This window comes from Anas platyrhynchos, chromosome 24, assembly GCF_047663525.1.
Source record: "Anas platyrhynchos isolate ZD024472 breed Pekin duck chromosome 24, IASCAAS_PekinDuck_T2T, whole genome shotgun sequence".
NCBI lineage: Eukaryota > Metazoa > Chordata > Aves > Anseriformes > Anatidae > Anas > Anas platyrhynchos.
The window spans coordinates 4,742,117-4,766,422 of NC_092610.1; the positions used below are offsets into that span (position 1 = coordinate 4,742,117).

The following is a 24,306-nucleotide window of genomic DNA, read 5'->3' on the forward strand; positions in this document are numbered from 1 at the left end:
TGAGAGGCTGCATCCCTCCCTCTAGAGGGGGATTTATTCCAGAAACCCTTCTTTTCCTTTATTTTCCTGGCATGTTTTCTGCAGCTCAGGCTGCTAATGGAGCCCCACAAGGCTGCGGTGCTGATGCTGCTCCTGTGCCTGTCCCAGGGCTGCTCATTTCACTGCCCCGACCCATACTGGGGAGCATCTCCGTGTGCTCAGGGCTTCCCATGTGCTTGTTGCTTCCCTAAAATCAGCATTTTGCCCATTTTGTGGAGCCTTCACCACAGCCACAGGCCCCTGATGATAATAACGGGTAGGAAAGAGGCTTGAGCACCATTTTTTTTTTTTTTGGCCATTTTTTTTTTTACCCCCTCAAGGCCAGGTGGATGAGAGCTGCCTGCACGTCAGCCCAAGGGCTGTAATTACGCCGTGAGCAATCGATAACTGCAGGACGGAGGTTTCCAAAAGCCTGCGTTTGTTTTTCTTCTGATGCCATAGAAGAGGCAGCCCTGACTTTGTTAATTAAGCAATGGTTAATTATGAAAGCACTCGCGTTGCAGCTTGGTGGCCTGCAGCCAGCCCCTTTCTACATTGTATTCTCCCAGCGTTGCATTTTCCTGCGTTGCATTTGCTCCCCAAAGGCTCCCAAGTGTCCACAGGGGGTCTGGCTCTCCCTGTCCCCACCCACGGCTCTGCAGGGCTCAAGAGCGGGGCCTTTGCAGGTGAAACCCATAAACGGAGTCTTCAACAGGCCCAAAAACGGATTTATGACTTCTGTAGTTGCTGGTAGACGGATATTGTTCTCTTAGTCCTGCGCTTTCCAAACACTGAGGTTATCAGGCATAAGTGACTTATTATGCAAATCCTCTGTCTTAATATCTGGCTGTTCTCTCCCTGGAATTGCATTGGCTAAACCCCATGCGTTATTGGAGCTGCTAATGTTTACACATTAGCTTCTTTGGCTAATATACAAGGCTTCAAGTTGCAAATTGATGTTTCTTACAGCTGAGCAAATTATTTTTCTATTAAATGCAATATTTAAAATGATTTGGAGAAGCAAAACAAACTACTGGCAAGAATTTTAATGGAGCTGCTTTCCATATTCTTCTAATCAGCTTTTATCGGGTCCAGGAAATCAGTAATTTTTTTTAAACGTTTCTATTTCGCCAGAGCGGGGAGAGGAGGAGAGGCAGGGAGTGGGTTTGTTGTAATCTCCGGTGTTTGTAACGCAGGAGGGAATTTGCACGTGGCTGTTGTGCTTGTGTCCCAGGCCCTTTGAGTGTGCAAAACGCAGCTGGTTGGGTACCTAGCTCCATTCTGCCTGGACTAAAGGGGCATTTAAGCTGTGGGGACTTAAATCAGCGAGATTTGGGGCTTTGAGGGGCTGTGGGGCCATGGTGGTATGGGAAGGAGTGGCTGGTTGCCCCGAAGGCCGTGCTGCATTCAGACAGACCTGGGCAGGGTTGGGCCGAGAGGAACCTCATTAAATTCAACGAGGGCAAGTGCAGGGTCCTGCACCTCAGGAGGAATAACCCCAAGCACCAGCACAGGCTGGGGGGGTCCTGCTGGAGGGTGGCTCTGTGAAGAGGGACCTGGGGGTCGTGGTGGGCAGCAGGCTGACCGGGGAGCAGCAATGGGCCCTGGTGGGCAAGAAGGCCAACGGGGGATCCTGGGGGCATTTGGCAGAGTGTTGCCAGAAGGCCAAAGGAGGTGATCCTGCTCCTCTGCTCGGCCATGGGGAGGGCACACTTGGAGCATTGTGCCCAGTTTTGGGCTCCCCAGTACCAGAGGGACGTGGAGCTGCTGGAACGAGCCCAGAGCAGGGCTATGGAGATGATGAGAGGCCTGGAGCACCTGTCATGGGGATGGGCTGAGAGCTGGGCCTGGTTAGCCTGGAAAAAAGGAGACTGAGGGGGGGGAGCTCATCAGTGTGCATAAATATCTGAGGGGAGGGTGTTGAGAGGATGGAGCCGTCTCCTTTTGGTTGTGCCCAGTGACAGGAGGAGAGGCACTGGGCACGAACTGAAGCCCGGGAGGTCCCAGCTCAATGTGAGGGGACACATCTGTGCTGTGAGGTGACAGGGCACTGGGACAGGCCGTCCTGGGAGGCTGTGAAGTCTCTCTGAAGATATCCAAAGCCCATCTGGATGCCATCCTGGGCAAGGTGCTCTAGGTGATCCTGCTCGGCAGGGAGGTTGGCCCAGATGATCTCCAGAGCTCCCTGCCAACCTCGGCCATCCCAGGATTGTGTATTTGGAGCGCGGCATCCCATTGCAAGCACCCCATGGGGATGGAGGGGTTCCCAGACCTGCAGCACCCTCGCTGGGGCATCTTTGCATATGGGGAGGGGGTGGAAACGAGAGCATCTGGCACGTGAGAGAGCTCTGGACCTGGGATTGCTGCATTTGGCCACAGAGGTGCCTGATTCCCATGGCTCTGGGGGGCAGTTCAGCTGTGGCCTCTCTTTTGAAGCCTCTATTTTAAAGCCTCCCTTTTGAAGCCTCCCTGCCTCCAGCGGCCGAGCCCCGGCAGGCGTTGGGCGGCCCCGTTGGTGTGAGCGCCTTTTCGAGGCCGCTCGATAAAAGCGAGGGGAAGCCCGCGGAGCGCGTCCCACAGCGCGAGAGGTTAAACAGCAAAGGTTTAAGTGTGTAATTAACTCCGAAATGAGAGCGGCTCAGCCTCGGCGGATGAAAGAGCGCTGGGCAGGCTGGTGGGCAGGCGTCCACGCGGGGATTTAATGAGACGCCGCCAACTGCACGCGCGCTTCTTCGTCCTTTCCCTCCCTCCTCTGCACGGATCTGTTGTGTCCCTGCAGTCCTCTGCTCCTTCCCTTGTGGCTTGGGGGGGTTAGGCTAATTTGGGATGCTTGAGCATCGTCTGGGCTGCATCGAGCCGTTGGGACCAGGCAGTCACGCCCTCGGTGGTATTTTTATCCGCTCTTGCTGTTGGAGCCGCTCCTCCCGTGGCGCTCGCTGCATTTAGCCCCGCGCCGAGCTGCTTTTACCCTGGCATCGAACCAAGGCAGGGGCTGTGGTGTGGGGCTCTGTGCTTCCACCTGGGGATTTTTCAGGAGCATCTGGACCCGGAGTGACTCCTGCCAGCCACATCCCGCTGCCAGCAGCCTTTTGGATGGGTAAAACCATCCCTGTGTGCAGAAGGGGATTTTAGGTTGCGGGGGAGGCCTGTATTGGTTGTAAGCACGTCGATAAACCCTTAATTTTAGGGGAGCAGCCAGCTCTGTCCATGCCCTGCTGGACTTGTCACAGCTGCTGGAGGGTGCTTGGGGTGCTGGGGTGTCGGGGCTGGGTGCTCCTTTTGGGGAGGAAGAAGGGGGTGGGCAGATCCTGGGGTCTGTGCGGTGCAAGTGCAGGAGGAGGAGGCTGCCTCTGCCCCGACGGTGGGAATGGTCCTTGGAAGCGGAGCCTGGGGGAATCCTTTTGTCTGGGACATGGGGCTCTGCAGCCCCAAACGCCTTGTGGGATCCTGCTGCTTTCCCTCTGCTTCCTCAGGCAGGATAAAGCAACCCCACGAACGACTTTCTCCCTCCTACAATATCCCATCTCAACAGACTTTGGAAGGAAACGCATGGGCTTTTTTTTTTTTTTTTTTTTTCAACATCACTTGGCACTTAAAAATTTCCAGCACTTATTTTGCCTTTTTTTTCCCCTTTCCTTCATGGAAAATTTTGACAGATTTCTGCTTTTTTTTTCCCTCCCATTAGGAAGCCAAGCCAAGCTTCAGGCTTTTTAGGCTCTGGCGGGGCTGGTGATGGGAAGCAGCCGGGGCCGCATCCGCGCGTGGGCACGGCAGGCGCGGCAGCAGCGGGGTCGGCGCTGGGAGCTGAGCAGCACAAACGGCCCATTTAGAGAGGGATTTGAGAAAACTGTCAGGGCTCCGCTCCTTCGGTCCTATGAATAGGAGAGGATGTGCTTTTAGTCTTTGTGAAAGAAGTTTCCCGTTCGCGTGGTTCTGGGGAGAAAAAGAGCTCGGCGCTGTGGATGGTGCTTTAAAAAACTGAGTGTAAAAAGAGAAAAAGCCTCAAATCTGTTCTCATATATGAAAGTGTCGGGAGACATAAATTTTTTTTTTTTAAAGTCTTACAGGATTTTTTTGCAGTGGTTTGACTTGGCAACGTGGCTGTTTTGGGGCTGTTTGCAGCAAAAAGGCATCCCTAGGTCCCCGCTGTAGCCTTGTAAGGGAAAATCCCCGTCTGGTTCCATCCCATTGCCCCCAGGGGGTGACGCTGACCCTGCCACAGTCCCAGTGGTGTCCCCACCATGGATGGCTTTGCACAGGAGACATCTGTCTGTGTGTCCCCTGGTTGCTTGGGCAGGGAGCATGACCTGCACCAGCCCTATGAGCACAAATCCCCCTGCAGCGGGGAGGATTAATTGATGTAATTTGGGGATAAAATAGGAAAAAAAGAACAAAACCCCAAAAAACACACCCTGGCCCAGACTCTGCTTTCCTGCTGGCCTGTTCGGGGATGTTTGTCTTTGTTCTTTCTGCTTGCTCAGGGCTTTCCTAATGTGCCTGCCCTCGCCAGCCTAGGGGCTGTTAATTATCACCGGAGCCCCAGTGCTTGTAATCAGTGATTTTAGCAGAACAATGGGGCAGTGTTAATGAGCTGCCCTGGAGCAGCTCCCCAGAGCCCAGGGGCTGGCACACGGAGGGGAAGGATGGAGAGGGAGGGCTGGGGAAGGGAAGGATGTGGAGCCCCACAGCCTGGGGATGCTCAGCTTTTGGGTTTGCTCTTTGCAAGGGGAAAAAGCAACACCCCCCAGCTCACAAATAAAGGGGCATGGGGGTGCCAGCTGCAGCTGGGAGCTCGGCAATGGGCTTGTGGGGTGGGATTGCTGCTGGGGGTCTTGGCTGGGGCCCGATGCTGGCGTGTCAGGCAGCGCAGAGCTCACGGTCTAAAGGTCAGAGTGGGATTTTTGCCCCCTGAGCTGAGACCTGGCAGCTCGTTTCACTGCTGGGGAAACCCAATGGGAAGGGAGGGAGAGGCAGCTGACGGGACCTGTCCTCACCCGACCCCTGGCAGCGTTTGTGGCTGCACGGGGCAGCTCTGCTCCCGTGTTGGCAGGAGTGAGAGCAGAGGGAGAGATGCCCACACCACTCCCCCTCTTTTGTGGGATGCGGCAGCATCCATCCCGGCTGGGCTTTTGGGGAGGGAGCAGCTGGTTTGCGGGGGCACTGACACGTCTGTCTGTCCGCAGCGGGCTGCACCTTCGAGGAAGACGACGACCTGACCCAGTGCGAGTACAGCCAGGGCGAGGACGATGACTTCGGGTGGGAGCTGGTCCGCAGCTACATGATGCCGCACCTGACGGCCGACCTGCCCCACGGTGAGTCCCAGCCCCGCGGGCATCTGCCCCAAAACCATCCCCTGCCCTGGAGCCTGGGATGGGAAGCACCCCGTGGGGCACTTGGGTTGTGATTTATCCTCAGTTTTGGGGTCGGGGTGCTGCTGTGCCTGATGGCGAGTTGTGATGAGCCGTGTCGGTCCTCAGCAGGGTGCTGCGTGGCCCCGGGGGTGTCACAGCTTGGGGACACGGGGCCCTGCTGCCAATGCAGGGAGGTGTCCCCGCAGCCCTGGGCTCTCCCCGCTGTGGCGCTGGGATGGCAGCAGCTTGCCTGGGTCCCTGCAGCATCTCCTGCGACGCGCGCCCAAGCTCGCTGTGCCAAATTCCCCATCTGTCATGGAGTGCTGCATCTGCAGCCCCTGCCCTGCCTCGCCAGCACGGGAGCCCCAAAATCCTTCTCTGATGCCACCTTCAGCAGCTCTCCCTGCTGGGGCATCCATCTGCTCGTTTCTTGGTGCTCGTGAGAAGGTCCCATCTCCAGGAGTCGTGGCAAAGGGAGAAGTGTGTTCCTGGCTCTTGCACTGTGGGGAGAGGCTTTTGGCTGTGAGCTGGAGGATAAAAATACGAATTGAATTTCTTATCTTCTTTTTTTAAAATCTCGTTGCTTTGGAGCCACTCCTTGTTATTTTTTGGGTCCAGCTCCTTCCTCCGATGCCTGGGCTCTTGGAGTGGGTGTTTTGCTTGGTGGCTTTGCTCATCCCAGCCCCATGCTGAATCTTGGTGTGTCCCCACTGAGCTGTCCCCATGCCCAGCAGCCCCAAGAGGCACCCAGAGGCCAGATCCCACCCTGAGGGTGGGCAGAAAGAGGGAAAATCTGGTTTGTAGCTGGAGAGCAAAAATGACTTGTCATTCACTGCCTCACAGAAATCTCGTCACCACTCCATCAGCCTGCCTCCAGCCGCTCTTCTGCCTTGGGCTCGGCTTGCTTCTCCCCTCTGCTAATCCCTTCTTCGTTTATCTTCTCCTCTTCCCAACACCTTTTTGATCCAGGATTTCTCCCAGCATCCATGGGGTGCATCCCTGAAGGCAGCAGCCTCCACCAGCTCGGAGGGCTGGGGATGTGCCATGGGGCCAGCACGTGCTGGGCACCACAAACCAGCCTCAGCCACGCATGGGGGCTGTAGGGCTGCCGGCAGCTCCTCCCCGATAGTTGTCCAAATAATTGCTTTAAACCGAATTAACCTAATTTGTGCTCTGATGGGGCTCACCTGGGGGCAGCGAGATGGGAAACGGAGCTGGGATGGTGATGCTGGAGATGGATGATGGCGAGTCCCCTGCCTGTAATTGGGGTTTCTGTTTGGTTTCCTGCTGTAATTTAAGAGCTGCGCTGAGCGGCTGCAGTTCAAAGCCTGGGGGCTTGTTGGGGGGCTGAAGGGGTCAGGTGGAGACCGTGCTTGGCCACAAAGCTGGGGCTGCTTGCTTTGCTCGAGGATGTAATCACCGATTAATGAGAAGTGGGGGCTTAAATGGAAGCAAAGAGTCGACCTGTTTATTCTGCTGAAACTCAGGGGTGCGACCGTCTGCGGTGCTGAGCTACGAGAGCGTGTGGCAGGGCAGGGTCCGGCCCTGGGAAGTGCCCCCATCCCCAATGCTGATCAGGGATAGATGATTGGCACCTATGGGGGTGCCTGTCCCCTTACCAGGGGTCCCCAAGAGCCTCCCTGGCTGTTTGCAGACAGGGGCACAAGGTGCAGGCAGCACCGTGCCTCTCAGCCCCCTGGCAGCGCGGTAGATGAACGCTATTTCACAGCGCCGTGGCCTCTCCAGGGAGCACTTTACAAAGGAGTCTCGTGGTCCTGGATTAAAATGAGTTTTTATTGGAGATCAGCCAATTTCAAGGAGTGCAGGATTTATTTGAGCGGATGCTGGCTGCCGGCCACCCGCCTCTACCTTTTCTTCCCTCTTTCTTTTTGTTTTCTTGTTGTGTTTGTTTTTTTCCTCTCTTTCCGTCTTTACTCGTCTCCCTCTTTCACATAAAGAAGACGGATGGGTCTCTCCCACGTTGCAATCTTGCTTTTTCAGCTCGTTATTGTTCTTTTAAGGGAGAGTGGCGGAGAGCCGGGGCAGGCTGCGCCACCGCTGCTGTGGTGCTGCTGTGCCGGGCACTGGGGCTGAGATGAGGGTTGGAATTTGCTTAACAAGCACCCAAATAAAGCGGGTGCTTGGGTCAATCCCTGCATGAATCTGTTGGATGGGACAAGGGCAGGATGAAGCACGGGTCTGTTTTTTCGAGTGGCTTTCTTTTCTGGGTTTGCATTGCAAAACCATCAGAAAGTTTTCTGTCCAAACCCAGTGGTATTGGAAAAATCCCCCTGTGGGTCCCTGCTTGTCTCTTCTGCATCTTCATGCATCAAACTCCTCTGTGCTCCCTCCATCGTCCCCACTGCTGCCACCCCGGTGCCTCTCCTTCAGCTGCAGCCCTGCTTCCCCACTGGCTCCTGCTGCATATCTGTAAAAACCTTGGAAAAAAATGACCTTGGTTTTGGCAGCTGGGCAGAGGTATTGGGGCATTTCCAAGCGCCCCGTGGTGGTGGCTGGCCAGCCCTTGATGCTGGGGCTCCCCGGGGAGATGCTCATCCTATGGCTCAGTGCAGAAATTGGGTGCTGGTGCACGCTTCACATGCCTGCCTCGCTGCCTCTTAATGGCTCTCTCCTTTTATTTTTATTCCCCTTTCTGTGGTTTTGTACAATAAAATCTCAGCAAGATGTGGAAGTGCTGGAGGGGAGCACGGCAGCGCCTCCACCCTCCCCGCAAATCGGTGCCGAGGCTGCTGGAGGTGCTGAGTTGTCCTTGAAGACCTGGTTTGAATCACAAGGAAGGGATGATGTCCCCAAAATGGGAAAACAAGGCTGGGGACCTTGCACAAGGACTTTGCAGGGACGGGTCCAGGGCTTCCTGTGTGCAGCCCATGCAGGCAGAGCTGTTTTTGCAGCTCAGACCTTCAGACGCGTCTCGCCAACAACTTTAGCCTAACAAATTGATGTTTTTTCCCGTCGGGAACATAGCTGGAAACTTATTTCTGTTTTCATTTGAAACATTATTTAGCGCTTTTGAGACTCCTCTGTTTCTCCGCCGAGCAGTTGGACTTTTCCCTAAAAGCCCACCTGAAAACTAAATTAAATTAAATTGCCGGTGTCCTCCCAGCCGAGCGGAGGGGCTGCTTGTCTCCGGGGGGGGCTGGCTCATTACTTGCAGTGACGAAGTGGGGTGACAGCCCGCTGGGCCAGCGTGTCAATTAAAACCAACCTCAGATTGGATTGAACGGCGGAGAAAGGATTTAACAAACGAGGCGCGGCATCGATCGAGCCGCCTGCGTTAATGGACTCGGCGCGGCCGGGGGAAGGAGGGACGCGGAGGGAAGGATGCTCGCAGGGCTGCCTCCATCCTCAGCCCAGCCACGGCCCCTTCCTGGGGCTGCTGAAGCTGCCTGTTCCGTGTGGGGTTTGCAAATAATTCCCCTCTCGTCATTTTTGGAGGGGATTTTTGCTGTAATGCCGGCATACGGACAGGGCTCACAGAACCCAGCTGCAATGTCGCCTTGTGCTCTGGCTGCTGGGATCGGTCCTGCCCATCCCTATGGCTTTGGGATGCTGCAGGGCAGGGATGTGGCCTCTTTGCCTCCCCAGCTCTGCTGGCAGCAGTAGGATAATTCTTAATTTCAAGCCCCCTGGGGCTGCCCATCCCGCTGGGACCGAGTTTTGTGGTTCCACCACCTCTTGGAGCTCCCCGTGTGCTCGTGCTGCTCCTGGGGGCACCCAACTGGGGCCACACTGCCTTTGTAATCGGGCTGCTTTAAAAAACAACCAGAAACGGGCTGAAAATTGGAAAAATACCTGCAAACAAGCCCAGGGGAAACCTCTCCTTGTTCTCTAGCATTTAAAATACCCAACCTGCATGCAGGGGCTTCAGGTGGAGGCAATGCTGGGAGTCAGCACCGGTCACTTTTGGGGAAAAGACATTGCAAAGATGCATCGTTACTGCCAGAGCAGGCAGCGGGAGCCTGGTTTTTCCATTGCAGCAACACCAGGAAAGAAAATCAAGGAGGAAAATGTAGAGAGTGGGAAGCCTTGCCAGAGGAGCTCTGCTGCCCTGCTGCAGTCAGAGCCAGGGGTGTCTGGTCCCAGCTGAGCTAATGGACGTTCTCTCTTTAAAATAACTTTTCAGGGGGTTAATTTTAGTCTCGGTCTTTTTATTATTAGTTTTTTTTTTATGTCCTCTGGCTTTGTTTTGTTTGTGGGCAGGAGGAAGGGCTTCAGTTATCGATGAGAGCCCGGAAGATGGGGCGGGCAGAGGTTGCATTTGGGAGATGTCTCTCAGTGCCAGCATCCCCTGGTCCGAGCGGAGCTGCTCTCATCTGTGCAGAAGTAATTTTTCAGGAGAGACAGGAAAAAAAAACAACCAAATAAAACCCAGAAGTAATAGCTGCATACTGGCTTCCCCTCCGTCCATGAAATGCGTCTGTGTTATCTGAGAAACTAAATTTATTTCACCTTGGGCACCTGCCTTGAGAGGCTGGGATGCTGGGCAGCAGCGTGGATCGGTGAATATGGCCCTAATTTTGCTTTTTGGTGATTTCTTTCCCCTTTTGGCCACCCCTGAGCTCCATCCCTCTGGTTCCTAGCTCTAAAGGATGTCACAGTGCGGTGCTGGTGCCGCTTTTCCCCAGGTGAAGATGGGGCCCGTTGGGTGCTTCAGGGCCACCCATGGGTGCAGCTCCCAAGGGCCAGGGGAGTCGGACGGGTGTCCCCCGGCCTTCGTTAGGCTCCGTCGGTGCCCATGCCCTGCTTGAGCCACTTGCCAGGGGTTGTTGGGAGAAAAGTGTGTGAACTCATGTAAATTAAACAGCGGTGAGAGCTATTAATAATTAAGGGGCTGCTGTCAGGAAAACAACGGTTGACTTGAATAAATGGCCTGGCTTTGTTACTTACAGCGCCTGCTGTTATTAAAGTGGAAGGAATATTAATAGTCCCGTCCTTGCTGTGGGGTGGGGGTGAGGACCAGCTGTGGGACCCTGGGCTGCTGTGGGACTCCAGCGGGATTTTAGGGTTCAGCCTGGGGGGCAGATGCTGCGTTTTGGGTCCCCTTTGGGCTTTTGGTCCTCATGGGAAATCCTGGGTGGCCCTGGTGGCCCTGCAGCTTGTCCTGGGGGCAGTGGGTCTGATCCTCCCCTCTTCCTCCGGCTGCTGGGTCCTATTTTGGCATTGTGCTGCTGCCTGGGGCTCCGGCATCCCTTTCTCCTTTAGGGCCCATCCTCGGGGTCCCCTCCCTCCCAGCTCCTTCCCACGGGTGCCGCCCTCCCCGTCCCCAAATTTAGGGGCGAGGCGGAGGAGAGAGGCACCGTTCCACGCTCTCCCTCCTCTCCCCCTTTGATTTCCCCCCCTCCCCGGCCACAGGCTCCTACCTGATGGTGAACGCCTCGCAGCACGCCGCGGGCCAGCGGGCTCACCTGCTCTTCCAGGCGCTGAGCGAGAACGACACCCACTGCCTGCAGTTCAGCTACTTCATGTACAGCCGCGACGGCCACAGCCCCGGCACCCTCAGCGCCTACGTGCGGGTGACGGGGGGCCCGGTGGGCAGCGCCGTCTGGAACGCCTCCGGCTCCCACGGCCGCCAGTGGCACCAGGCGGAGCTGGCCGTCAGCTTGTTCTGGCCCAACGAGTACCAGGTGAGCCCCCCCGAGACCCCCAAATGTGTTACAGATCTGTCTCTCCATCACCTGCTGTCAGTGTGTGTTTAAAATCCCTTTGCTCAGGGGATGGGGTCGCCTCCGAAGGCTGGGTGCTCGGTTAGGGGACCCCCCGGGCCAGGCGTGACCCCTCTGTTCGGTGCCGCAGGTCCTCTTCGAGGCGGTGATTTCCAGCGAGCGCCGTGGCTATCTCGGCTTGGATGACATCTTGCTCTTGAATTATCCATGCTGTGAGTAGGGGGTGGGATGGGAGTGGGGCTGTGGGGAGGTGGATCGGTTGTGGGTGCTCCAGGGCTGGTGGCCCATGGGCCAGTCCTAGGGACAGCGAGCACCAGGGTGTCCTGTTGTCACTGGGGTGGGGGGCTCCCATCTCCTCGGGTACCTGCAGGGCTCCTTCTTCACCTCCAGCCTTGCTGGAATAGAATCACAGAATCATTAAGGCTAGAAAAGACCTCCAAGGTACTCAGGTCCAACTGTCCCCCTACCACCACCACCCACTGACCCTGTCCCCAAGCACCACGTCCAACCTCTCCCTGAACACCCCCAGGGACGGGGACTCCACCACCTCCCTGGGCAACCCGTCCCAACGCCTGAGCGCTCTTGCTGAGGAGAAATGGCTCCTCATTGCCAGCCTGAACCTCCCCTGGCACAACTCGAGGCCGTTCCCTCTGCTCCTGGCACAGTTCCCTGTGAGCAGAGGCCGACCCCAGCTCCCCACCCCTTCCTTCCAGGCAGTTGCAGAGAGCAATGAGGTCTCCCTGAGCCTCCTCTGCTCCAGCCCAAACCCCCCCAGTGGCCTCAGCTGCCCCTCGCAGGACTTGTGCTCCAGGCCCTTCACCTACCTCGTAACCCTTCTCTGGACACGCTCCAGGGCCTCGATGTCCTTGTAGTGAGGGGCCCAAAGCTGAACCCAGCACTCGAGGTGCAGCCTCACCAGAGCAGATACAGGGGGACGATCACCTCCCTGGTCCCACTGGCCACAAAACCCAGGCTCCTACAGGGGTGGGCACCAATCCCCAACCCCAGGCTAGAGATCCTGCCCAGGAGATCACCATGGGCTTACTGGGCCACGAAGATGCTCCTGAGCCCATCCAGTGCTCTCAGGAAGCTGCCTGCTCCAAGCTTGTCTCCCCCAGGCTGGGTTTTGAGACTGCAGCAGGGATTTGGGGCAGACGAGAGCTTCCTGACTCTTCCCTTGTGTCCCTCGGCAGCCAAAGCCCCCCACTTCTCCCGCCTGGGCGACGTGGAGGTGAACGCGGGGCAGAATGCCACCTTCCAGTGCGTGGCTGCTGGCAAGGCCGCCGAGGCGGAGCGCTTCCTGATGCAGGTGAGCGGGGAGGATGCACCGGGCCAGGGGGGAGAAGGACGACCCCATCCTCTCATCAGAGACATCCTTTGGGACCGCGTTCGGTGCCTCTGGGTGTCACACTGACCTCTCCTCATGCCTTTTCCATCATCTCCGGGCAGAGGCAGAGTGGCGAGGTGGTCCCCGCTGCCTCCGTGAAGCACATCAGCCACCGGCGCTTCCTGGCCACCTTCCAGCTGGACGAGGTGTCCAAGGGCGAGCAGGACCTGTACCGCTGCGTCACCCAGTCCAGCCGGGGCGCTGGCGTCTCCAACTTCGCCGAGCTCATCGTGAAAGGTGGGTGCTGCCCATGGGCGTCCCTCTGCGTTGTGCCACGGCTCCTGATCACCCCTGGCTGCAGAGGGGTTTCTGTCAGGGCACCAGGACTGTGTTTGTTCGCTGTGACTGGCATGAGCTAAACTGTGCTTCAGCATAAAACCTGGAAAGTACCTTTCCTGCTGGCCTTCATTTATTTTTCATTGCAGTCGGTGGGAATTAATTAATTCTGGTGAAATTTTGTACTACCTTACTGAATGCTGGGCAGTGAATCTTCTAAAAATAATTGAAGTTTGGTCAGGTGAAACCCTATTGCTGCCAAGGCTGCTGAAGAGATGCAGGGCACGTGGCGCAGGGTGAAATTTAAAGATCAGCCTGTGCTTTCTGACATTTCAGTGTCAATCTCTTGTCAGCGTTTTGCTCATCCTCTGGGTGTGAGATCAGAGTTTGTCCTGTGACCTGATGGCGATGGGTTGGTTTGGGAGGAGATGTGAATGTGCTGCCTGCAGTCAGTTGTGGTACCTGTGGCTTGGGGTGTTGGGATGGGGGATGCTCTGGCTTTGAGAGGGGATGCTCCAGCTTGGAGAACCACTTCTCCTCTCTCTTCCAGAGCCCCCCACACCCATCGCGCCCCCCCAGCTGCTGCGGGCCGGCTCCACCTACCTCATCATCCAGCTCAACACCAACTCCATCATCGGCGACGGCCCCATCGTGCGCAAGGAAATCGAGTACCGCATGACCTCGGGGCCCTGGTCGGAGGTGCACGCCGTCAACATGCAGACCTACAAGCTGTGGCACCTGGATCCCGACACGGAGTATGAGATCAGCGTCCTGCTCACGCGCCCCGGCGAGGGGGGCACCGGCAAGCCGGGACCCCCCCTCATCAGCCGCACCAAGTGTGCAGGTGGGTTGGTGTCCACGCAGCGTCCGTGGCTGGGAGCAGCAGATTTGGTCCAGGGGCTGTGGTGTGAGTTGGAGCATTTCTCCTCTGGATGCATGGAGCTGCATTTTGTTGACTTTTTAGGGCCAGCGCCTGGTTCCCATCCCTGGTGATGGGTGAAGGGGGCTGGGGACAGCTGCTCACCTCAGTTGCGGGGTCCCCAGTGCCGTCTCTATCTAAGGGCATCCCTAAAATTTCAGGACAGGCTGGCTAGTGTGTGGTGGCCACCTCGCAGCGGTCACCGGGGCTTGGGGATGTCCCCGTCTCCAGTTGTTGGGACAATGAGGCTGGTGGAGGCACCTCTCCTGCCCCATGGCAGCCACCTCTGATGTGGGCTTCACAGCTCTGGCTGAGCACAGGTGACGAGGTGGCAGTGAGGGGACGTGATCATCACAACACCATTCCTGCCATCAGCTGGGTGGCAATGGCAGTGGTGACAACGGGCCAGGATTGTGCCCTGTTTTAGTACGTACACCAAAACAAGACAAAACTGGTGGTTCTTGTGCTTTGGAGCACTTATCCTTTCCAGGAATGAGCTTATTTTGTTGTTTTAAATCAGCTCAGCCTTAATGCTGTGGGTGGAGGGTCCCTGTCCCAATGGATGCTCCCTTTGGGGATGATGCAGGGATCGAGCAACTCAGGTACCAGCAGCATCCTTCCCTCTGAGCTCGAATCAGCCACCAGGGCGTGGGGACGGGCTCGTCCCTATGTTGTCATTGTGCTGGTGACAGCTCTGTGAGCCGGTACCTTGTCACCTCCGGGTGCATCCTCCCCGTGCTGCCGCTGCAGGGTGCAGCCCGTGGGGCTGGGACATCGTGGAGCTGGAGCACCGTGGTTCTGCCCATGCCTCTGACCCTGCAGGGTCAGCTTCTGACGTCATTGGAGGAGAAGATCAGGAAATGCAAACCTCGACCCAGGGCCTGGCAGGAGCTTTTCTCCCAGATTAATTTTCACAAGTGTTCTGAGAAAGCCGGGCTTTCATTATTACCTTCAAGCTGATGACAGGCGCTGGTTGCAAGTGTCGGCGACCCGTGTTGTGTTTCTGATGGTCCCAGCCTCCAGCCCAGGCTCCCTGCGCTCCTCCTGCGTGACACAGCCGTGGATTTCACTCCCGACCCAGCACATGGTGGCTTTGCAAGGGATGAAGCAGCCGCTGCTCTTCCACCTGAAAGGCGGCAACGTGTCAGTCACGGGCCCTGCATCCTCCCTGATGTACCAGCCCGCGCCCTGCAGCATCTCTGGACCAGCCCCTGGTGACAATGGGCTTTGTAGGATCCAACCCACGAGGACTCTGGAAGAATCCACTTAAAGGATAAATGCATCCTGCCCCGGGGCGAGGGGAGATGCCCGGTGCTGTCACCCGTGATCGACGCTGCCTGCATCCGTGCAGCTGCATTAGTGACTGTGAGCGCCAGCGGCTCGGTGCTGGCACTAATTGCGTGGATATATTCGGTGGTATCGGTGCCTGCGGACGTCCTCGTTAGCTGAGCTCTTGCTGAATTGCTCTTTGGATCTGCACACGTTGGCCCGGGGGAGTCTGCTCCCCACTGACCACTTAAATACAGTGGAATGAAGAGGAAATGGGTTCTCCACGGGTGAAGGAGATGATGCGGTGTTTGGTGATGATTGAGGTGAAAACGATCATTTTCCTAGTTATGGTGCCAGAGGTGGGTCCCTGGCACCAGGCGTGGAGCAGACCCATCAGGTGCAGGTGGTGAGGATGTCCCGTGAGGACATCTGGAGCTGCTGGAGCATCTGCTGAGGATGGAAATGCCTCCTGCAACCCTGCGCTGCTCCAGTTCCTTCGTGGTGCAAATCCCATGGGAATTTGCTTTGTGTACACTGCTCAAGGATCTGCTCTGGGGTGAGATAGGCAAAAGCATCTGGTCCAAGCCCTGCTCCAGCAGGGCCATGCAGAGCAGGGTGTTCGTGACCATGTCCAGATGGCTTTTGAAGATCTCCAAGGAGGGGGCTCCTCAGCCTCTCTGGGCAGCCTAAGGCAGGCCACAGGGCAGCAAACTGGGACCACTTTTGGGGTCAGGGTTGCTGTCTGTGTACAGCTGCCTTGCTCCCACACCACAGGCTTTCCTGCTGTGTGCCTGAAGCTAGGTGAACACGCCCTTAGTGTAAACCTCTGAGCGATGTGTTCTGACTCCTCTCTCCCCCTGGCAGAGCCCATGAGGGCCCCCAAGGGCTTGGCCTTCTCCGAAATCCAGTCGAGGCAGCTGACGCTGCAGTGGGAGCCGCTGGGCTACAACCTGACCCGCTGCCACACCTACACCGTCTCGCTGTGCTACCGCTACCTGGTGGGCAGCGGCCACAACCAGACCTTCCGCGAGTGCGCCAAGATGGAGCGCAACGCCAACCGCTACACCATCAAAAACCTGCTGCCCTACAAGAACATCCACGTCAAGCTCATCCTCTCCAACCCCGAGGGCCGCAAGGAGGGCAAGGAAGTGACCTTCCAGACGGACGAGGACGGTAAGGGCACGCGGCGGGTTTGGGGAGGGTCCCCGAGGTGTTCCCTCTGCTCCTCTTTGGGGGCACAATGGGAATGTCTCCTGTGGGGAGGCGAGGGTGATGCAGTGATGGCAGAGAGGGGGAGAAATGCTGCGGGTGTCCCAGGGGAGTCGGGTGGTGATGGGGCAGCACTGGTGTTCTGGCAGAGCAATGTCCTGCATCGCCCCAGGAGCGCTGTCCTTGTGGTGTTTTAGCCCGACTCGTCCCCACGTGGCGGGTCCTCCTTCACCCCTTGTTGTGGAGTTGAAGCCTCGCAGGAATAACAACTGATTAAAACAATTAATGCTTTGCACTTCGGGAACTCCTTTCATCCTCAGGGCTCAGGCTGATCAGTTTGGCTTTGCTATGTTCCTTGGTGAGCGCTGTGAGCAAGAGGTCAGCGCGCTCCCGGCACAGCTCTGGTCGGCTTCCCCAGCACTTCTCCCCAATTAAGTTTGTTTTCAGGGGGATTTGGGTTGCATACGTGTGCTCTCCTTGCACAGCCAAACCATTTCTGATCTACCTGCTCGACCCAGCTCCCTATCCAGAGGTACCAACAAGGGGCAATGTCCCTGTTGGGGTGTGAGGAGCCTCGGCGTCCCTGAGTGGGTGCAGGGTGCCAAGCGTGCCCGCAGCATCCCTCCCTCCATCCCTGCTGGCTCACTCCGACTCACCCATCACGCACCATTAACTCTCTGCAGCACGAATGGGGAACAGACCACATAATTGGGAAGAAATCACCTGCTTGCTCCGGGGCAAAGCCTGTTGCCTATGCTTAAGCAACCCCTCGCATAGTTGTTAATCTCCGAGGCGCTTTTTAGGATCAAGAATCAGAATTAAGGCAGAAGAGCTGCAAACTCAACTGGAGTCTTTGGGGTCCCGCTTTAATCTCTGAATGCTAAAACCAGAGCGATTTCTCCGTGCATCCCATCAGTGCTTTGTGTGCCCCCAGACCTGAGCCTGCCTGCCCGTGAGCACCCAGCTCCACGCTTTATTTTCCATCTCTAATTGCTTCAGCTGTTTGCACTGTGCTGTGACTGCTCCAGCTGCTTTCCTATTGTATATTAATACAGTAGCTCCAGATGTTTTTGTGCTATCCTGTAATCGCTCCAGCTGCTTCCCTCTATGTAGATTAGCCGGGGCTGGCTGCTTTCCCCTTGGATCGAGCGTGGTGCAGCGAGTGCTTCCCATCCCAGGAGGGATCCATGCATCTCTGGGTGCATGGATGTACTGCAAACATTACACGTGGGTTTGGCCCAGCTACAGGACTGCGCAGTTTAGCTAAATTAGCTAATGACCGGGTGTAAAGCTCGGCTCCTACTGCTCCCAGATTCCTGTGGCAGGCTTGCGGAGGAGCAGGGGCTGGTGCCTCGGCTGTGCTGGGGACCCTGCAGCCACCTCACAGTGTGGTGGGGACATCCCCACCTCGGGCCCTGAGTTCCGTGGGACAGGAACATCTTTTTAAGCAACTGAACGTGGTGGGAATGGGCTGAGTCTCTCCCCCTGTGTGCTCTGTGGCTGAGACTGGGTAATGATGATTTGAGTTGCCAGGACTGGGTAATGAGCTGCCACACATGCAATTACAAGAAGGTAGCGAAGGCTCAATAATAGGACCTTTGGTTGTGTTTTATTTGGCTTTTTTGTGCTTTGTTTGTGAAGCACTGGGGTTTTTCTTGGAGAGTCGTTGGAAAAAAAAGACCTGGCTGGGGGAGGGCTTTGGTTCCCTGGGCTTTCCTTCTGCCCGTCCTTCCGCTCACCTCTGCGCTGAGCAGAGCTGTGTGCAGGTGCTGCAGCGAGCCAGTTCTCTCCCTTGCAGGCAGGGTGCAGGCACTACAAGCCAGAATAAAAATATACAAATCCATAAATATAGGTGTAGATGGATGGCAGGGGGGTACGCCCAGCTGGCAGCCGTTGTGCACCAACTCTGGTCTGATCCCAGTGCATGCACAAACGCATGGTCCATGGGAACATCCCCGAACAGTGGGATTTTTCCCAAAAAAAGTAAAAAATAGCACTGCAGGTGTGATTAGTGCTCATGGACACAGCAGAGCACATCGGCCAGTGCTGGAATCCAGAGGTGGGCACCTCCGTGTTGCTTTATTTGTTTGCAGGAGCGATGTATACTGATACGTACACACTACTCCTGCCCTAAAGGTTTCCGGAAATTTAATAAGCGTCTTGTGTACACGTGTAGGACATGGTGCCTGTGATTAAATTAACTTGTAAATCAAGTGGAAATTGTGTATTTGCACGGTGGGAAGCATGCGGAAGGCAATCCCTCTCCCTTGGCCGTGTAATTAGATCTGAACAAAAGCTGAAAAAAAAAATAAATAAAGGGAAGATGGGGAGAGCTGGCACCCGGTCGGAACAGGCTGCTTCCATGCGTGTGAGGCTTGCATGGCTCAACCTGCCCGGAACCAAAGCGCAGAGCTGAACGAAGCTGTGCTGAATATAAAGCTGTTGGCGATGCCTTGCCTGGAGTGCGTCCCACCAGGGGCTGTTCCCAAGCTGCTAACACTGCCCTCAGTCTTTCCTGCGCCTCCAGCATCCCTGCGGAGCATGGTGGTTTGTTCTGGGAAGTGGGTTTAGTTGCTCCTGAAACGAGGGGGTGCGTTTTTCAGGCAGTGAAGCGTTATTTCTGCCTGGGAGTAATGGGAGTACTGGTCTGTGCCAAGCTCCTGTCCCTCCTCAATAACCCCCTTGGGTCTGGGAGGGGGGGAACGAAGGAAATCCACGGTAAATAAGGGAATATCGATCCCAGCACCTTCACCTGCTGTAATTACTGGTGGGTGTTACTGGTGGTGGTGGTAATAGTGGGGAGTGCAGGGGGGGTTATATCATGGGGGCAGTACCAGCTCCGGCCCCAAGGATGCGTCCCTGGGGAGCGCCAAAGCACCTGGAGCAGATCCCCACAGGGCTTGTCCTCACGTGGGCACCTTCCCTTTCCTTCCCCAGTGCCTGGTGGCATCGCCTCCGAGTCTCTCACCTTCACCCCGCTGGAGGACATGATATTTCTGAAGTGGGAGGAACCGGTGGAGCCCAATGGCCTCATCACGCAGTACGAGGTGCGTCCCGAGCCCCGGTACCCACGGATCTATCGGAGCTCAGCAGCTGCTGGTGGCTGCGATGGGAGCACGGGTCCAGCCTGCTGAAATCCTCCTGGCCACAGGGTTTGTGTCTCCTGGGTCAGCTTTCAGTGCCACTGTTACTATCCAGCAGTGGCTTTTCCAGTTATCTTCTGATTTACCCCAAAACACAAACACAGGCACCTGCTTTTAGGGCTGCTCCTGCGGGTGAATCCCTGTAATTAATCCCTGTAATTAATCCCTTTTGCCATGCCGTCAGCTTTTGCCCTCTCGTGATGCCCTGCCCTTGTCCTTCCAGATCAGCTACCAGAGCATCGAGTCCTCCGACCCGGCGGTCAACGTGCCCGGCCCGCGGCGCACGGTCTCCAAGCTGCGCAATGAGACCTACCATGTCTTCTCCAACCTGCACCCCGGCACCACGTACCTCTTCTCGGTGCGTGCCCGCACGGGCAAGGGCTTTGGGCAGACGGCGCTCACCGAGATCACCACCAACATATCTGGTATGTCCCCTGGGCTCTGGCGCCGAGTGCTGCTGGGGTTTTGAGGAGCTTTCTCCTCTGGCACGTTGGTGGTGGCAGTGCCAGAGCATCTGTAGAGGTCCCGTGGGCTTGGCTGTTGCTTTTCGAAGGATGCTCACGGTGCTGTGCCCACAGCCTGGGACTGCATTTGTGTTTCCGACCTATTGTGAGGTCAAAAAATGTCTTCGTAGTTTTTTGGCCATCACTTCTTCTTCTCCAAAGTGGTTCTGCTCTGCATCCCTACTTCCTCCTCCTCCCTGCTGTAGGTTCAGGGGACAGCCTAAGGGAGATGCTCCGCGGGGCTGCGTGGCAGAGCTCCCTCAGACCAGGGGGCACGTGGCGACCAGCAGGATGGAGAGGGCAGTCCCCTTCTGCTGGGGGTCAGGGTCACAAGCAGATCCCAATCAGGGTCACAAGGAGATCCCATGGCTGAGATGTGTCCTGATGGGGGGGCACTGAAACTGCAAAGCAGTGCTGACGATCACCTGGGACCCACGGGGCTGTGCTGGGCACGGGGGGATCCTCTCCTTGCCTTTGGGGTGCTGCTGCCCCTTGGGGCGATGCTTGTGCCATGCCAGAGGTTGGATGTGGTGATGTCCCCACTCACACTGAGCGCATCCCAAGGCTGGAGCATCAGTCCAGGTCGCATCCTGCTCCATTTCCTGCAGCCCCCTCCACGGTCCTCTCCAAAATGCAGCACTCGCTTAGGCCCTGGGGAATTCTGCTCGTGCCTCAGTTTCCCCGTGCAGGCGGCCACGGGGCTGTGGCTTACTCCTGCCCGCTCCCTTTGCAGCTCCCACCTTTGACTACGGGGACATGCCGTCGCCGCTGGGCGAGTCGGAGAGCACGATCACGGTGCTGCTGCGGCCAGCGCAGGGCAGGGGGGCGCCCATCAGGTAGGCAGGGGGCTGCGGGGGGATGAGGGCACGGCGGGCAGGGCAGAGCCGTCCTCCCAAAGCTAACCTGCGCCCGCCACCCCCCAGCACCTACCAGGTCATCGTGGAAGAGGACCGGCCCAAGAAGATCAAGCGGGAGCTGGGCGGCCAGGAGTGCTTCCCGGTGCCGCTGACGTTTGATGACGCCGTGTCCCGTGGCTCCGTGCACTATTTCGGGGCCGAGTTGCCCGCCAGCAGCCTCACCGAAGCCAAACCCTTCACCGTGGGGGACAACCAGACCTACAGCGGCTACTGGAACCCGCCGCTGGAGCCCAAGAAGGCGTATCTCATCTACTTCCAGGCCATGAGCAACCTCAAAGGGGTGAGTAGCTGTGTGGCAAATTGGGGACCACCAGTTTGCCACCAGCCCCATGGGGTCCAGGGGGTGTTGGAAAGTGGGGCTTGCTTCAGATCCTTTGCTTTAGGTCCTCCTGCTGGCTATTTGCTCTTGGTTCCCGTCACTCGGGGCCACCCTGGGGTGCGTTGGGAGTGCAGCTGGGTGTTCCCTGTCCTACCTGGAGCCTGGGCACCCACTGGGGTGTGCGTGTCCCCTGCCCGGTCCTGGCCATGAGTGCTGGGACTGGGAACGTCCAGCCTCAGCCCAGCTGCTGTGGGGCAGATCCACGTTCCCAGTGGCTGATCCTGGGGTGAGGAAGGACAATTTGGGAACCAAGAGATGTCTGCACATTCCTGAGCCACCAGTTCACCGGATTCCCAGCAGCAGTTCCCGGATCCGTCTGTCCCAAGCTCTGCTCCCCATCTGGGCTGATTTCTTCCAAGCTGCCTTCAGGACCCCCGGGAGACCCTCATCATCCTCACATGCTCCAGCAGCTCCTGGTCCACCCTGGGGATGAGCTGCTAAACGTGAAGCTGTGGCACCGTGGCAGCATCTCTGCTCCTGCGTGCGTGGCTCCACATGCTGGCTGCAGTTCCCTTCTCGCCGGGAAGGAGCTGAATTTTGAATCCTCCTCCTCTGGGATCGTTCACACCTCGCTGGCTTGTAATTAGAGCCGAGACAGGCGGCAGCATCTCGGCTCCGGCTCGCTCAGGCACTGCTGGATAACTGGTGCTTCATAACCTTCCTGCTGGGAGGCAATGGGTTTGTGCTGGCTGCCGTCAGGCGTCGCGAAAAAGCTGCCTCCCAGCTTGGGTTTGTCCTGGCTCTGGGGCCAGCTGGACCACGAAGCAGGAGAAGCCAGACCTGGCACCTCCGGGAGAGCGGTGCCGTGCCAGCCACCCCGGGCACCTCATGCGGGCAGATTTTGGCATCAGGCTGCAAGGACAGAGTGGGTTTGGCAGCGCCGGTGTCCCGAGGCGCTGGAGGAAGCTCAGAGAGGAGAGCTGTGACAATGGTGGAGTTTTTTTTTTCCAACAGAGATCAGATACATGGAAAAACGGAATATTTGAGCTCAACCCCCAATGCAAATGTGAAAATTATTGGACAGCTGAGCATGAAGCCCTCGCAGCAATGTTGGCAGCACGTGCAGAGCACCAGTGACGGGGTTTGAGAGCTTTGATCATAAATAAAAACCCCATGAAGCTCTGGGTGGTGACCTGGGGTGTTCTGGCCGTGGCCAGCAGCTTGCTGGTGACCTGCGGGTGGCTGGGACCGCTGGGGTCCCTCCAGGAGCTCTCTGGGGACCTTCACTTTGCACCTCCCTGAGCTTTGCTCCCCCTCTGTGCCAGGAGTGACGGCTTTGTTAAATCAAAGGATGTTGGTTTAGAAGATGCTGGGGACGGATAACTCAGCGGGATGGATAACTCCGTGTGCCCCAGAGCTCCTTAGGCTCAGCAGTGGGTGCTTCAACACAAACCACACGGGAACTCCCCCAGTCTGGGAGGGGGCAAAAGCATCAACAAAGCAGGTTTGCATCCAGCCAGCCTGACTCCTCGTCTCTTTCCTCTGCAGGAAACCTGGCTGAACTGCATCCGCATCGCCCGCAAAGGTAAGCTCCCTGCTTTCTGCAAGATCCCCGCTCCGGCAGCTTGACCTGGGGTGCTGCCTCGTGGTCGGGTGCTCGATGCTTTGGTACAGCTCAGCCCCACGCTGCTGGGAGGGTGTGTGGTTGCTGCTTGCTGTCTGGTGTGTTTTGTTTTTACCCTTGGCTGAGTTTTTTTTTCTAATGCTGTTATTGAAGTGGTGCTGGGGGTGGTTGTGCTGGATGCTGAGCGCAGCGAGATTGTGTCTGGGGTGACAAAGGTGGCCCAGAGAGACCACATTGCCCCCCGGGGATCGAGAGGTGAAGGGAGGTGCGCAAGGCACTGCGGCTCTCCAGGATTTTCCTGTAGCATCTCAGCAGGGATAAAACATGCAGGGAGCTCAGAGCATCTCACGGGGAGGAATTGTGGAGGAGAGAGACTTCTGGGCTCTGTGTTGCCTCCTCCTTTGCACCCCCTGCATGTAGAGGAGAAGTTGCACAGCACGTTACGTGAACATCACATAGATGTTATGTAGGAGCTGGATGCAGTGGTCCTCGTGGGTCACTTCCAGCTGGGGGGATTCTGTGAATTTCCTTCCCCTCCCCAGCCATGTGGGAGGCAGGGGACAGTGCCCAGCCCTGGCAGGGGCCAGGAGGGAGCTGAGCACTGACCCCTGCCCCTGCTTTCCCCTGGCAGCTGCCTGCAAAGAGAGCAAGCGGCCGCTGGAGGTGTCGCAGCACTCGGAGGAGATGGGGCTGATCCTGGGGATCTGTGCCGGCGGGCTCGTCGTCCTCATTATCCTCCTGGGAGCCATCATCGTCGTCATCCGGAAAGGGTAAGGGGAACCCGCGCCTCCCGTCTGTCTGTCCGTCCTCCCAGCTCCAGCTTACGGGGAGATGGCTCTGACTGGGGGTAACTGGGGACTGGTGACCTCCTCCCAGCACAATAGGAGGTAATTTTGAGGTTTCCCATTTGCTTGCCCTGCCTCATCCAACCCTCCCCTGCCTGCTGGGAGCCTGGGGAAGGGCTGGTGTTGATGGCTCGGTGGTGTTCAGGGAGGGAGGGAGATGCTGAGCACCCGGAGCATTGCATGGGTTGAGGACATGGAATAAACCCAGGCACAGCAGCAAAGAAGGCTGTGTCCTGCCTGTGACACTGGGCAACCAAAAGACAAAGTCCTGGGATGCCCCCTCACCCTCTGCAGCTTTGTTCCACCGCTCTCCCCCGTGTTTTCCAGTCTTTTACTGCTCCTTCTTGGCTTCGTGCTGCTCTGCCGGTTCTGTAGGGACTGAAATGCTGCAGCTTCAGGGGTCCTGGGGTGGTGCTGAGCCCCTCTGTCACCATCCCTGTGCTTGAGGGCACCGGGACGAACAGGGCTTCCTGCTCCCAGGCTTGGGCAGGCGGATGTAGGTGCTCATTTTAATGCAGAAATACTGATTTTTTTAGTAGCCTCCAGTTTTTCTGGCTCTGAGACGTTCCAGTTCCTGTGCGTGCTGGAGGGGAGCCTCCCAGGGCTCTGCGCTCTGCTCCCTGGGGACCCCAAACTCCTCCTGGGGGGGTCCCTGTGCTCCCCATCTCGAGCATCTCCCTGGATGCAGCCGTGGCCATTTCAGCCGGCCGATATTTGGGAAGCTCGGTGGGGCAGGAGGGAGGAGGACGAGGGTTTTCCAGGACACTCATCCCCGGGAGCGTTGGGGCCGTGGCTGCTGCTTTTTGCTGGAGTGCAGCACCCTGGAAAGTGGCCTCTTAATG

At 57.2% G+C, this 24,306-nt stretch overlaps 1 protein-coding gene across 4 annotated transcripts in view; it reads left to right on the top strand.

Moving 5' to 3' along the window:
* The window catches only part of PTPRU (protein tyrosine phosphatase receptor type U), a 55,111-nt gene that overhangs the window by 7,745 nt on the left and 23,060 nt on the right, over positions 1 to 24,306 (top strand). For all 4 annotated transcript variants that reach the window (XM_038167341.2, XM_038167342.2, XM_038167343.2 and 1 more), the window contains exons 2-14: positions 5,202 to 5,330; positions 10,743 to 11,014; positions 11,184 to 11,265; positions 12,247 to 12,362; positions 12,503 to 12,677; positions 13,267 to 13,560; positions 15,769 to 16,077; positions 19,051 to 19,160; positions 19,480 to 19,681; positions 20,493 to 20,595; positions 20,683 to 20,956; positions 22,544 to 22,580; positions 23,251 to 23,389. In XM_038167341.2, coding sequence (XP_038023269.2) covers positions 5,202 to 5,330; positions 10,743 to 11,014; positions 11,184 to 11,265; positions 12,247 to 12,362; positions 12,503 to 12,677; positions 13,267 to 13,560; positions 15,769 to 16,077; positions 19,051 to 19,160; positions 19,480 to 19,681; positions 20,493 to 20,595; positions 20,683 to 20,956; positions 22,544 to 22,580; positions 23,251 to 23,389 — 2,242 coding nt within the window. The remainder of the gene's footprint in view (positions 1 to 5,201; positions 5,331 to 10,742; positions 11,015 to 11,183; positions 11,266 to 12,246; positions 12,363 to 12,502; positions 12,678 to 13,266; positions 13,561 to 15,768; positions 16,078 to 19,050; positions 19,161 to 19,479; positions 19,682 to 20,492; positions 20,596 to 20,682; positions 20,957 to 22,543; positions 22,581 to 23,250; positions 23,390 to 24,306) is intronic.